The sequence below is a fragment of the Podarcis melisellensis genome, assembly GCF_964234715.1.
Source record: "Podarcis melisellensis genome assembly, chromosome: 15".
NCBI classification, from domain to species: Eukaryota; Metazoa; Chordata; class Lepidosauria; order Squamata; family Lacertidae; genus Podarcis; species Podarcis melisellensis.
In genome coordinates, this window is record NC_138532.1 from 28,203,469 (window position 1) to 28,218,325 (window position 14,857).

At 44.9% G+C, this 14,857-nt stretch overlaps 1 protein-coding gene across 4 annotated transcripts in view; it reads right to left on the bottom strand.

The window, feature by feature from the left end:
* Window positions 1–8,687: 8,687 nt before the first annotated feature.
* The window catches only part of FLI1 (Fli-1 proto-oncogene, ETS transcription factor), a 118,517-nt gene continuing 112,347 nt past the window's right edge, over window positions 8,688–14,857 (bottom strand). For all 4 annotated transcript variants that reach the window (XM_081889924.1, XM_081889923.1, XM_081889925.1 and 1 more), the window contains 3 exons: window positions 14,766–14,828; window positions 14,305–14,352; window positions 8,688–12,843 (listed from right to left, as the gene is read on the bottom strand). In XM_081889924.1, the coding sequence (XP_081746050.1) occupies window positions 12,314–12,843; window positions 14,305–14,352; window positions 14,766–14,828 (641 nt within the window). In that variant the 3' untranslated portion in view covers window positions 8,688–12,313. The remainder of the gene's footprint in view (window positions 12,844–14,304; window positions 14,353–14,765; window positions 14,829–14,857) is intronic.

Below are 14,857 nucleotides of genomic sequence, written 5' to 3' on the forward strand. Positions count from 1 at the left end.
TGATGGTGAAAACCCCTCAGATGCTTTGCCTTAGCAGGGACATACACACTTTTGTCTCAATATCCCAGATTAGGAGAATCCTTTGTTCCAGACCAGGGGTCACATCACCTTGTTAGCAACCTTCCTGAGGCAGCATAGGCTGAAGTAGGCAGCTGTGACTCTTATCTTCACACGGAAAGCACTGCCATTTTCTTCTGAGCTGGGCAAAGGAACACATTGATGACAAAGGACAGTGTCATAGCTACAGGGCACTAGATGTTTTTTTTTGCCCTGGGCGAAGCCTCCAGAGGGGTGACATTGAGGCTCCCAATTAATAAAGCCTAGTTTCACCCCTGCCTAGGAACAAGTTCAGCTCCATCTCACGGGGCTCTTGTTCATTGCTGCTGCAGGAAATGCTTGCCAATCCCATCTTGAAGGTGGCGGACCAGGGCAGAGGGAGATAGCACAGCCCAGAAAAGGCCCCGAAGCTCAGGAACAATGAGTGGAATTTCCTCTGCCCAGCGCGGGGTCTTTATTTGCCACAAGATAAAAGTCCCAGGTCAGGAAAGGAGGGTTATCAGGAGGTCCCAGAGTCCACTCTGGAGTGATCCTGGAGGAAAACTCTTCCTGTACTTTGACATCCCGTGGCCATTAAGAGAAATTTCAGTTGGCAGGATAAAAATAAATGTAATCTTCCAGAACAGGCACTGAGGGCGGAGGGAGAGGTGAAAAGCCGGGTGGCCTCGCAGTGGCAAGGAACAACAAGGCCTCGGCTTGCTTCCTGCTTGCAGTTGTGTTCCGATCATTGTGAGGCACTCAGAGCAAAAGTATTTCAAACAGCAACACTGGACGAAGCCCTCAGTGGAAGCTTACAAGGAAGGGAGTGGGCATGTCTAAGGTCATGTGTTGAACAGGGCCAGCCCGAGATATTTTGCTGCCCAAGGCGAAGGACAAGATGGCCACTCTTCCAATCCATGCACAAAAGCCACCTGAACTGGAAACTGATTCTTCCTTCAACCCCGGTAATGAGAGGGTGTCCTCCAGGGCACGTGAGGACAGCAGACTATCTACTGGGCAGAGCACGTGCCACTCCCTGCCCTTCAAAATCTGCCGTCTCAGGTGGCCACCTCACTCTGCCTAATGATAGGCCAGCCCTGGTGCTGGAGCCAGACAATCCCAGAACCGAAATACTTTCTGTTAATGATTCTTCACCCCCACCAATTGCCAATGATTCAGGTCTGTTAGGACGTTAGTGCAGCCAAGTTTTCCTTGGATCATTGTGGTTGTTGTCATCACCACCACCATCTTGGCTGATTGTCATTGCAGAGTTCTTCGGCTATGGCAGCATTCATTCTGATATCCAGTGGGACATGTTTTGCGTAGTTGGGGGGGGCAGAAACTTTGGTGCCAAAGGGGAATTTAAGATGAAGTTAGGCTGCTCCTTGCAAAGGAAAGTGGGAGGAAAAAAGACAACACAAAGCAGATAAATACTTTTCCCTTTAGAGGGTGTATCTAGACACAGGTTAAAAATGTTATGTACTGAAGTTCTCACCCTGGGCCAGCAGGGGGATACTGTAGATAGTTATGCAAATGAAGGATCGAAAGTGACGTTCAGTGATTGGATAGTTTGTATGCAAATGAAGGATCGAAAGTGACGTTCAGTGATTGGATAGTTTTAGAAAGTTGCAACAGTTACCTTGTTCTGGAGCTCTATATAAGCAGACTGACTGAGCTCCTCAGTTCAGTTCAGTTCCAGCTTACAAATAAAGAGCTGCTTTGGAAGAATCACTGTGTCGTCTGATATGTTCACCCACAACTTAACAAAAAACACTATAAATATGCCAGAAATTAAATTGTTACAACAGAAGGAGGGGGGAAGCCTATGTAAAAAATCCATATAAATTCCTTTTTGCTCTGGCGCCATTTGGCTTGGATATTTATAACACATTCAAAACATATTATTGTGACAAATGTAGCTGAGTCTCAAGTCTTCATAACCCACTCCTAAGAATCCATTAGAGTCTTCCCTTCCTTTTCCATCCCTTGTTCAGGTTCCTTAATTCTTCATGTTTCTCCAGGAAGTCTTTCTCTCTCTCTCTCTCCCTCTCTTTCCTCCAGTACATTTTCTACAATACTACTTTAAACAGTCATGGCTTCCCCAAAGAGAATTCTAGGAGCTGTTGTTAATTAAGGGTGCTGAGCAGGGCCTTTTCTTCAGCCGGAACTCATCACAACTCAGTTCTGGCACCTCAGGTGGGCGCCATTGCCATTATAAGAGAAGAAGGAAGTGAGTTCCGGCACCTCTTTTCCCAGAAAAATACTACTGGGGCTGAGAGTTGTTAGGACGCTGCTGTTCCCCTTTCAGTTACAATTCCCAGAGTTCCTTGGGAAGACGGTTTGATGGTTAAACCACTCTGAGAATAGAAGGCTGCCCTCTAAACAGCCCTTCAAATAGAGGTCTGTCATCGTGGTCGCCCAGCACAGGACTAGCCAACATGCTGCTCTCCTGGTGCTGTTGGAGCCCTAACCCTGCTGATGGGAGTCCAGCAACATCTGCTTGCCTTGTTGGATCCAGCCCTTGCCCTGGCTCTTTCACTGAGCTATCTATTGGGAGTGCTGGGTCCTTATAGACCTCTCCCCTGCCCTGCCAAACCTTCCCGTCTGACTTCTAGGGCTCTGTGAGCAGTTCTATCCTGTGATCCATTTGCCAGTGATTTGGGAGGTAGGAGAAGAGAAGCAGGGAGTGGGAAAAGCCACAGAGAGGAGCTGCAGGATTGAAGAAAGTGAAGTCATGGCCATGTGCTTAGAGCGAAACAGCCACCAGGTGGCACATCTCTTTCCATCAGGTGATGAGCTGCATCAGCTACGTCTGCAGGCATAGGAAACACCCAGCAGAGGCTGGAGGCAGCAAAAGAATAAATACTTCTAGCCCTTTCTTGATTGCATTGCTGCTTTGTCTGCATCTGAAATTTACTTTTTTTAAAAAAAAAGGCTTCATCAAAATTCATCAGTTGTTTTGATGTACATTTTCCCTAATATATACATGTTTTTCTAATATACACATTTTTGCAAAACAATTCCCACTAATATAAAGCATTTGTGTACATAATTTTCAGTAATATATAGCTGCACACACCACTCCAGTCTTCAAGGGGTGTGAGATTCCAGGGGCTCCAGGCGCTTATCCAGGATTCACGTTTTCTTCGGAATGAGGCTGTGGTGTCTTACTGATACCTGGTTTATTTACACATGTATGCAACCTGAGCCTGCGATGGAAGGGTTCACAGCATTTACACCCCTAAAGGGTCTTGTTCCTCCCCCCAAAAGCCACAGCTGTGGATTCAAACAGAAATAAAACATTGCTCTGTCTCTCTCTCCGTTCCCAGCTTGCTGCTTAGCTTCTCATGCATATCACTTCAAACTCTCCAGCCTTTTGCCTTTCTAACTACCCATGAATTGAGGGAGGGTGCTTCACTCATTTACCATCTTGCACAGAGCCGCTTCCTTTGTTTTCCTTACTGGCCCATCACCTCACCAGGAAGCTAGCTTGGCTGTTCCAGGAATCAGAAGAGGGTCCAGGTTTTCAGCCTAATGCTGAAAACCCTAAACTCATAACTGCGCATTGTGTGCACATTTACCCCATATATATGCATTTTGTATGCATTGCTTGGCTGGAGAACTGCACTGCAGAATTCGAAGGAGCATGGATTTCAGATAATATCTCATTTGGGGAAATACGAATTGGGCAGGTCCAGTTTTAAAAGTGAATTGAATCGAATCTCTTTCCCGTCCTTTGCTAAGTCCCAGCATTGGGGCCTCAATGCCTGATCTATGGCTAACATCATAAACTACAGAAGACAAAACGTCAGCAAACTGGAGGGTGCATTCCAAAAGTGTGTGCTTGTGAGGATGCTTCCCATAGCAACCCACAGGGTCCAAGCCCTGTTTTATGTTAGAAAGGGACCCCTTTCCCTAGGTCTGGAGGTCCTGGGATTCCCGAAACAGGAGGCTGTGCAAGCCCAATAGCACAAGGGCAGGGGAGATGAAACTAAATGTTAAGCTTTGCTTGAGGGTGTTTCTTCCGTTCTGTTTCCTTGTATCTGTATGGCACAACCTTGCGATAATTGCTGGAGCAAGCAATTTTAGCACAAGACACGTCACACTTAAAATTACTGCTATTGCTTACATGCAAATAAAGGGCAAGCATCATTTTGAACAACCGTTCTGCTGAATAACCTTTAGAAAGAGGGGAGGAGAGATTTAGCTGCGGTTCCTGCATTGCAGGGGGTTGGAATAGACAACCCTTTTGACGCTATAATTCTATGATACTATTAACCTGAAATGAGAAATGACTGGTGCCTTCCCTTGTTGCAGTGGAGGGGAAGACAGTGGTACCTCGGGTTAAGTACTTACCATAGTTTTCACTCTATAAGACACACCAGACCACAAGACGCACCTAGTTTTTGGAGGAGGAAAATAAGAAAAAAAAATATTCTGAATCTCAGAAGCCAGAACAACAAGAGGGATCGCTGTGCAGTGAAAGCAGCGATCCCTCTTGCTGTTCTGGCTTCTGGGATAGCTGCGCAGCCTGCATTCGCTCCATAAGAGGCACACACATTTCCCCTTACTTTTTAGGAGGGAAAAAGTGAGTCTTATAGAGCAAAAAATATGGTAATTCGTTCCGGAGATCCATTCTTAACCTGAAACTGTTCTTAACCTGAAGCACCACTGTATCTAATGGGGCCTCCCGCTGCTGCTGCACCGCCGCTGCATGATTTCTGTTCTCATCCTGAAGCAAAGTTCTTAACCTGAAGCACTATATCTGGGTTAGCGGAGTCTGTAACCTGAAGCGTATGTAACCTGAGGTACCACTGTATCTGCAAACTCCCCAGCTAGTGTTCCCTGTTACGGGAGGAAGTTCTTGTGCAGAGAGAAGTCTCATCTGGCCCCTTTCCCAACCAGCTCGCATTCCACTCCAGTGGCATCAGGCCTGACGGAATTGTTTAAGGTGGTTAAGGGTACAATATACGTTTTAATATTTCCTTCCCGTTTCCCTCCTTTGCTAATGCGAAAACAAGGAGGCGTTAAGGCAGGAAAAGCCCTTGCATTTACAAAGTCTACAAAAGCCAGGGAGTTCATTGTCAGAAGTGTGTGCACAGTGGGTGGAGTAATTCCTCGGTGCATAAATATTAGGCTACAAGCCCGCTGAGCCTCATATTTGTTTCTTTGATGGTGAATGCCTCTGGAAAAAAATGTGGGTTATTACAGGCATATTCATGTGATCAGCTGGCCCAGGGTAACTGCGAGAGGAGGGGGAGTGCCCAGGCTTTGCAAGCTGAAGGTCTCAGGTTCAATCCTTGGCACGTCCAGGTAGGCCTGGCAGTCTCCAGTCCAAAAGAATGGAGAGCACCTGGCAATCACCTATATTTCCATGTAATCTCTGGACATGGTTTTTCAGCAGAGGTGGGATGGCCATCTGTCATGGATGGTTGAGATTCCTGCTTTGCGGGGGGATGGACTGGATGACCCTGAGGGTCCCTTCCAACTCCACAATTCTATGATTCTATGCCCAATGCAGTTTGCTTTCTGCGGGGCTGCTCAGAAGCTGCAGTTTCTGCAAAAGGGAACATCTGCGCAAGACTACACTTGGCAGGTTCTCAAAGATCGGTTCCAGCTTCCCATTTGTCTCTGGGCCTAATTCAAGGTAGGGGAAGATCTGTCTGTTTGGGCGCTCTCCAGTTCTCATTTTATCCATCTTAAATCTAGCTCTCCAGATACTTGCGGAAAAAATCCTCTCGGAAATTCTTCCAGCATTTCAGTGCAGATTTCACCTAATAAACACAGCTTTGTATGAGAGTTTGACTGAAGGACACATTCTTGCAGGCCATTTCTCCTAATGCATTTTATATGTTCTTTTCGCTGATGAATTCATTTTTACGCATTCTTTTACCAATACCCATCAACTGTACTGCTTTGAGTGGTGCATCCCGGAATTATAGGAGCCATCCTGGCTTCTGATTGGAACCCGGGATGTCTTGTTTTGGCTCCGGCGAGAGCACATCCCGATTTCCAACTGAGGCATGTCAGAGAGTATTCTTTACCTAACACATGCCTGTTTTATAAACAGGGTTTGGTTGAGGAACTGCACTGCAAAATTAAGGTAGGTTCAAATTTCAAAGGTTGGCTATGTTTCAGTTCTCATATTCTTCAGAAAGCGCAGCTTTTATGGATTCGCCTTTAAATGCAAAACAAGTCGCATTTCTCCGCCATCCAGAATGGTAACCCATATGCGGGGAATCTATACCAATTGCTGGAAACCACAGGAAGGGAGAGGGTTCTTGTGCTCAGATCCTGCTTGTGGATTTCCAACAGGCATCTGGTTGGCCACTGTGTAGACAGGATGCTGGACTTCATGGGCCATGGGCCTGAGCCAGCAAGTTCTTCTTGCGTTCTTATGTTCAAGGCATGGCCAAACTTGGCCCTCCAACTGTTTTTAGGACTACAACTCCCATCATCCCTAGCTAACAGGACCAGTGGTCAGGGATGATGGGAATTGTAGTCCCAAAAAATGGCTGGAGGGCCTAGTTTGGCCATGCCTGGTCTTAAGGCCTTGGATGTGGGCCTCTGAAAGAGTTCCTCTCCCCTTATCACCCTTTCCAGGCTGTGAGGTCATAGAAATGTAGAGTTGGAAAGGTCATCTTGTCCAATGCCTTACAATGCAGGAATCATAGCTGTGAAGGATCTCTTGGTGGTGCTGAATGAAATCCATGACTTGGCAGTGGGTCCTCTTCCCAGGCCTGGGACCTCTTCTTCCCCTTGAGTTTCAGCTTATGACTGCTGAGGCTGACTTTCAGTGTCAGTTGAATGCTTTCCTCTTCCACCAGATTTTCTGTGAGTCTTGGAAGGCTTTCTCCCTGCCTTGCAGGCCCTTTCCCACCCGGGCTGGGAGGGCAGGGGCCTTGATTGACTCCAACTGCAAAGGCTGAGGCTGCTGAAGAGGCCAGAGACCATCTTGGCTGTCTCTTAGCGCAGACACAGGTCATTGAGCCTGAGCTTCCACAGCCACCACCAGCCATTGGCAGGAACTGGCAGCAGATATGTTCTGCACTTATGGTAATATTTTACTCTCTTGTTTAATTATGCTGTTTTGAATGTGCATTTTATATTTGACTTCCTTTAGTAATGTTTTCTTTCAAAACGTTTATGATAATTTTGTTGCTGTTAACTTTGCTGCGTTAAATGTGCATTCTGGAATGTTATACTTCCATGTTGCTATTTTAGCTTCCTCTTAGTTATGTTTCTTTGAATGTATACTTTAAACTTGACTTTCTTCAGTGATGTTTTGCTCTGGATTGTTGTATTTGATGTTTTAATGTAAACCTCTTTGAGAGTTTTTCTTAAAAATATAAAGTCGTATAGAAATTAATAATAACAACTGCTGCTGCTTCCCTATACAGGGTTGCCTTCAAATTTTGTAAACTTACTTAACTCCTTGGCTCAGGAGTTGGATAATTCCATACCCTCCAACATGTCTCCAATGAAAATAGGGACGTCCTAAGGAAAAGATGGGACGCGGGTGGTGCTGTGGGTTAAACCACAGAGCCTAGGACTTGCCGATTAGAAGGTCGGCGGTTTGAATCCCTGGGACGGGGTGAGCTCCCGTTGCTCGGCCCCTGCTCCTGCCAACCTAGCAGTCCAAAAGCACATCAAAGTGCAAGTAGATAAATAGGTACCGCTCCGGCAGGAAGGTAAATGGCATTTCCGTGCACTGCTCTGGTTCGCCAGAAGTGGCTTAGTCATGCTGGCCACATGACCCGGAAGCTGTAAATTGGCTCCCTCGGACAATAAAGCGAGATGAGCGCCACAACCCCAGAGTCGGCCATGACTGGACCTAATGGGACATTTCATGATCAAATCAGAAACCAGATTCTGTAAATCTGGAACTGTCCCTGGAAAATAGGGACAATTGGAGGGTCTACACCCACTCACACACATCTCTACCGACCATCCAGGCAAGCACGGTGCATGATCAGAGATCAAGCATTTGTTCCAGGAAGATCCAAAATATGGGTTGCCATGTTTTAAAAAGTGAAAATCTGGACACAAAAGATGTTGTTTAGTTTTGCCCAAAGTCTCAAAAAAGAAGAAGTTTTTGAGCGATTTTTAATGAAATTACACTTCCGACATGGGTTGCCATATCCCTTGTTTTCCTGGAAATTTCAGCGATTTCCGTACGGACACTGTTTCCCGATGGCTGAATCCCGGCTATGTCCAGAAAATTCTGGCTGTATGGCAACCCTAAAGAGGAGCAGTGAGGGATGTTGCCTGTTGAGAGTCCCAAAGGTCATGCAGGGTGGCTTGGAGGGCCACACAAGGTCCCCTTTTCCAGCTCTCAAGGCAAAGACCCTCCACTTCAAAAAGGCAGCCAAGAACACACACACACATTTTGGATCTACACCTTATCTGTTTGAAAGGATCATCCTGACATGGTTAGAGCCCTGCAGCTTATACAGTATGCATGAATGGTCAAGAAACACCGCCATACAGGGCCAGATTTAGGTTTGATGAGGCCCTAAGCTACTGAAGGTAATGGGGCCCTTTATATGCCCAGCTGTCCTTTGTCAACAACAAATTGTTGCTTTTTTGTGTTGAATATATGGTAAATTATAGACCTGCATATAACAAATAGGAGCCTACACAACACAAAACACTGTTGCTGTATGTAGGTTTTATTTTATTTGTTTTTTATCTTATATTTTGGAAATGTACATCCAGTTGTTGTTTTTCCTTTTAATTTTTTTGGGGGCACCCAAGAGAGTGGGGCCCTAAGCTATAGCTTGTTTAGCTTAGACGTAAATCCAGCACTGCCACCATATATAAATATATATCTGAACAAATCTTCAATTAGAGAAAGAACCATTTATTTTATCACTTTTAAAACATCATAATTCATCATCCTCATACAACAGTCTTTAGCTTAACACGTTTCTTTTTAGAAAAACAAAAGGCCCCAAAGGTTACTTGCAAAATTATATATATATTTCTATATATTTAATACCCAAAAATACACTGCATATATAAACTAGAAAATACATCTTTCAGGAATGTTTCATTTTGCAAAATAGGATTGACCCACATTCCAAAGAGTACAAACATGGAGAAAGATTAGCTTGACCTCTTGTTTTTGTTCAGCAAAGAAACAACATCAGTGCTTGGGTTGTATCCAACCAGCGTCTCCTCAAGAGTAGATGCATTGGAAATAACAAAACTAAGCTAGCCATGTGTGTTTATTCCAATGGGTCTACTCTGAGCAGGACTAGCATGGGATACTGCCCATTGTCATGTAAGCTTTTCTAGATTGTGCTTGGGATGGTACATGCAAATTGGAGGTGTCAGTCTTGTGGCTGGGGGAAGACTTACAACCAAATTTCTGCCAACTTCATTCAGATCATGATAGCCCAAGGTTGGGTGGACCTGTGGCCCTCAAGATGCTGTTGTTGGATCCCCCAATCTCCAACAGCCAGCATGACCAATGGTCAGGGATGGTGGGAATAGTATTTCAGCAGAATCCAGACATCTACTAGAGGTTCCCCATCCTAGAAATAGATTTTTATGGCCTTTTGCCCCTGTGGTTTTTCAGGTTAGATCTTCTGGGAACTTTTTCTACACTGATTTGTCTTCCAAGGAAACCCTGGCACACGTGCCATGGGACTCGTGTCTTGTGGAGGGTCCTGAAAAGGCTTCTGGGGAGCACTCTCAGATCTCTGAGGCCCCACCTTCATCCTTCTTGGGACACACCCAAGAGAATACTCTTGTTGGTGTGGATTTTATGAAGCTGCTGCTTGTGGTGGGCAAACTGGCGGCGGTGGTGGGGTTTTTTTTGGAAAGCATGTCCATCGTTAGGAACACAGGGAGTTGCCTTATGCCAGGTCCAGCCATTAGTGGAAGAAGTCCAGGGACCCACTCAGCAGAAGGAGCAAGAGGACTCCAAGACACAGCAGGACTGGCTTACCAGGCACGAGAGTCTGAAATGGGCGGCCCTTGTTCCCAAAGTGGAAACCAATATGGTGCCCTCACGCTGCCATAGGACTCCAGCTCCCATCATCATGGCTGATGGCAAGGGATGATGGGAGTCCCAACAACCTCCAGAGGGGGCGCCACAGTAGCTGCTCCTGTTTTGCTACCTAAAGAGGCCCTTTGCACAACACAGGAATAAGATGGATAGCTCAGCTGGTTAGAGCGTGGTGCTGATAACACCAAGGTTGCAGATTCGATCCTTGTATGGGGCCTGCATTGCAGGGGGTTGGACTATCATCCTCAAGGTCCCTTCCAACTCTATGATTCTATGAAATATTTCTATGAATCTGGAGCTTTGGGGGCAGGGGAACCCCAAAAGCCAAAAATGGTTTCTGCTGTATGACGTGATTGTTAGAGTTATTGCATCCATTCTGGCAGCTAACAAATCAACCCAGAAGAGTTTTAGTGCCTGTAGAAAAAGAACCTTGCTCTCCTCTCATGGAACCCAACCCTATTTAATCATCATTGTTACATATTCACGGCTTGAATCAAAATACCAGGTGACAGGCATTAATCAGAAATAAACTCAAATGTGAGCTAAAGTAGTATTTTAATTACCCAGAATGCCTTAAGACATATCTACACTATGAACTGAAAGTGTTTTAAATGGGCATTTTCTCCCTTCAGGAAACTCTGGGGACTGTGGTTCTGTGAGGTGATTTAGGGTTTCAAACATACAGTTGTACCTCAGTTGTCCAACTTAATCCGTTCCAGCAGTCTGTTCAACTCCTGGAACTGTTCAACAACCAAGGCGCGGCTTCCGATTGGCTGCAGGAGCTTCCTGCACTCAACTGGAAGCAGTGGAAGCCGTGTCAGACGTTCAAGCTTCCGAAAAGCGTTCACAAACTGAAACACTTGCTTCTGGGTTTGTGGCGTTTGGGAACCAAAATGTCTGATTGGCAAGGCATTCAAGAACCAAGGTACGACTGTACTCCTGTTCCTCTCATCAGACTTCATTTCCCAGGATTCTCTGGGGGCAGCCATGGCAGTTAAAATGGCATAAAACCAATGTAAGTTTGTAGTATAGATGCAGCCCTAATTTCCGGATATAACCATTGTTCTTTTCAAGACCACGGGCTTGTTTTTCCACAGACACATTGCATACATTTTCCTTTTTTTTTAAAGTTTATTTTTTTTTAGCAAAAAAAGTTACAAAGCTGCACCCCAAATGTACAGATTGAAAAGATGTACAAATTACATTTTTAAAAACAACAACAATGGATTTGATAGTAAAAAACAACAACAACTGCATTTGTGACCGAGGTCAACTCGTTTTAGTTTTCATCTTTCTTTTTTAATACTGTGAGATATAGGTAAAAACATAACTCTGCATAATTTATACAGTAAGTTGCCTTCTGACTTGGTTGACCCTCTGAGTAGCGGCCTGACAAACGCACAGCGCTCGTGAATCGGTTATGCTCTCGCAGCCCCTGAAACCCTGGCCAAGCTTGGGAGCTGCTGTCATTTAAATTAGTTCCATTTTGCATTCATAAGACTACCTGCCCATGATCCACTATAACTTCTTCTTTTTCCCTTGGTCTCAGATGCTTCTGGAGATATTAACAAAACTGATACAACAACAATGCACATTCTCAAAAGGTCCTTTCAATGCCCTTGTCTTAAAATATACATATTTATTTATAGGAATATATATATTTATTAATTTTTTTCTCTCTCTCTTTTTTCCAGTTGGGTGAAAAGCAACAAGCCACAATTGGCTTCATAGCTAAGATTCCAGTTGGGTGTCTCCAAACAAAGTCCTATAATATAGGAGCTTGCTTCTGCTTCCGCCCCAAAACCGGAAAACAAAACAAAACAAAAAACTGGTCATCGCCATTAGTCTGGAACAAACAAACATTTATCTTCTAAGACTTAGAGGTCTTGGTCTTTTCCTTCCCAAAACAAAAGAACAACAACAAAAAAAGCGCCTTGGACTTTACAACGCTTTGTCTAAGATCTGAAGTGATAACCACTGCAAATTCCGAAACGCATTCCACTTGGCTCTAGAGAGGATATAAGGCTTAGAACCAAAATAAAATGTGTAATACTGGCCCACCGGAGAATCCACCTGCCTGTCGAAGACAGAGTTACAAAAAAGAAAAAAAGTTGACTCCAATAATAATTATAATAATTATAATATCCAGTTTTTCAGCTTTCTTCCCAACGGAAAGGCACATGTCCAACAGCAACAAGAAAAGAAATGTCCAGAGATATCCACGGATGGGAAAAGAACAGCTCGTCACATGGAGAAAGGCGCCTAGTAGTAGCTGCCCAGGTGCGATGGCATATGGGAGTTGGCATGGCGTGGCACGTTTGGGTTGGGGTAGATGCTTCCTGCCGGGGAAGTCCAATAGGGCGACGCGGCGCCAAAGAAACTGGAGGAAGTGACGGGCATGGAGGAAGGGTGTGGAGGCACAAAGTTCACCTTCTGCTGGTGCGCGTGGTACGAAGGCACGTAGGAGAGATCCGAAGGGTATTTGTACATGGAGGACTCGGTGGGGTGAGGCTGGAGCGCCTGGGCGATGCCGTGAAAGTCAAACTTGTAGGCATACCTCTTGCCGTGCACCTTGGTCATAATGTTCTTGTCGTAATAGTAGCGTAGGGCCCGGCTCAGCTTGTCGTAGTTCATGTTGGGCTTGCTCTTGCGCTCGCCCCAGCGCTTGGCCACCTCGTCGGGGTCCGTCATCTTGAACTCCCCGTTGGTGCCTTCCCACGTGATGCAGCTGGCGTTGGAGCTGTCAGACAGCAGCTCCAGGAGGAATTGCCAGAGCTGGATCTGACCGCTCCCTGCAAGAGAAGAGGCACAAAATGCCCAGTTACCAGGAGGTACAATGTCCCAAAGCCAAGGGGCCGGGAATATCACCTGCCAAGTGATAACTGATCAATGCCAAAGTGGCGCAGTGGTTAGAATGCCAGACTGGGACCGGGGAAAGACCAAGGTTCTTTTTCAATATATAAAAAATTATTTATTTGGTTTTTCAAATTAAATTTTTACAGAGATATATCAAACATATATCATGAAAATAGGATTCTAAGGAATCTCCTGGACTTCCATCCTTCCCTTTGTAGGTCCTGTTATTAATCATTTCCTTCTGCATCTTTTATGATAATCCAAATCTTTTACATCTCCATTGTGTCCAGAATTCACCCTTAAACTACAAGTGATATTTCAACACTACTAACGATTTACAATGGTCTTTAAGATCAGTTATAATTTCCCCCATTCCTTATTAAAATTTTGGTCTTCCTGATTTCTGTTTCTTCCAGTCATTTTAGACATTTCAGCATAGTCCATCAACTTCATCTGCCATTCTTCCCTGGTAGAGACTTTGTCTTCTTTCTATCTCTAGGAAAGACCAGGGTTCAGTTCCCCCAACTTGGCCATGAAGCTCCCTGGGTGAGCTTGGGGGCTGGTCACTACTTCGGCTCCCAACAGAATATTAAAAGCATGATAAAACACCAATCATTAAAAACTTCCCTAAACTGGGCTGCCTTTCAGATGTCTTCTAAAAGTCAGATAGTTGTTTATTTCCTTGACATCTGATGGGAGGGCGTTCCACAGGGCGGGTGCCACCACCGAGAAGGCCCTCTGCCGGGTTACAATGTAATCACATGCTCAAAGCAGCTGCAGAAATTCCAGCTAATATTTTGTGAATGAGCAAACTGGCTGTGGTGAGGTATAAGCTGATCCATCAAGTCAATGCCATACATTGGTTTATTATTTCTTGGACCAGATGAAACTGGCAGGTTTTTATTGTGTGTGTGTGTTGCCAATGCAACTGTGACCCACCCATACCTGCCTTCAGAATTCAACAATGACATTCCTTGTGGTTAGGATGCCTGTGTTCTGGGTATGATTTTTCAAGCCTTGTGAATCTTGGCATTGGATTTAGAAAACTCTAGCTAGCCAATATATATTCAAGAATCTTTCTTTCTTTCTTTCTTTCTTTCTTTCTTTCTTTCTTTCTTTCTTTCTTTCTTTCTCCAAAACGAATACTGTGCTCGGCCCCCATCCCAAAAAGCTCTCAGCTAACAGGAATGCTCCCTGGACAGAAACCCAGTGACCTTAAACTAAAACAACATGTGACCCCAATAGTTGGTGAGTGTTTCATTGAATGGGGTGGGGGGTGGGACCCAGAGTGAGAACTGCAGCCCATACAGGAGATGAGAGCCATAAGGTATTGATCTAAGAACTGGAGAGATAGAATGAGCCCATGGGCTGTTAACCTGTTGACCCACTAGACTCACCTGGGTTGGCTAAACGGCTGCTGGTAGGTCCTAAAATCTGGTAGGGATCTAAGTAAAGAGACCAACAAAAGGAAAAGAAAATTAGACACTGTTCAGTCCTCTGCACCAAAGACTACTTATCACAGCTGCAAATTGCAATGTTATTGTTAGCTTCAACGGGATGCTATTTCCACTGTCCATAAGAGCACCTGAGAGATCCATGCTTGCTGTTCGTTTCCTGGGTAACCAATAGTTATACATAGCATATTTATTAAGGGTGTGCATCACCTCTGTGTACTTTCTGAATTACGAGGCAAATAGGCATGATTTGGGTAAGCGTAAAACCACTCTTATGTCATAGTGGTATAATGATGATAATAATAATAATAATAATAATAATAATAATAATAATAATAATGCTCCACCCATCTGGCTGGGTATATACATATTTTTCTAAGGGAATAAACTTTCGACACCAGTACCTGGCTGGGGTCGCTGTTGCTCCACACTCTTGCTCACAGCTTGCGTCCCTCCCACAGGAGGACCTGGGGGTATCAGAGAAATGAAAGCATTT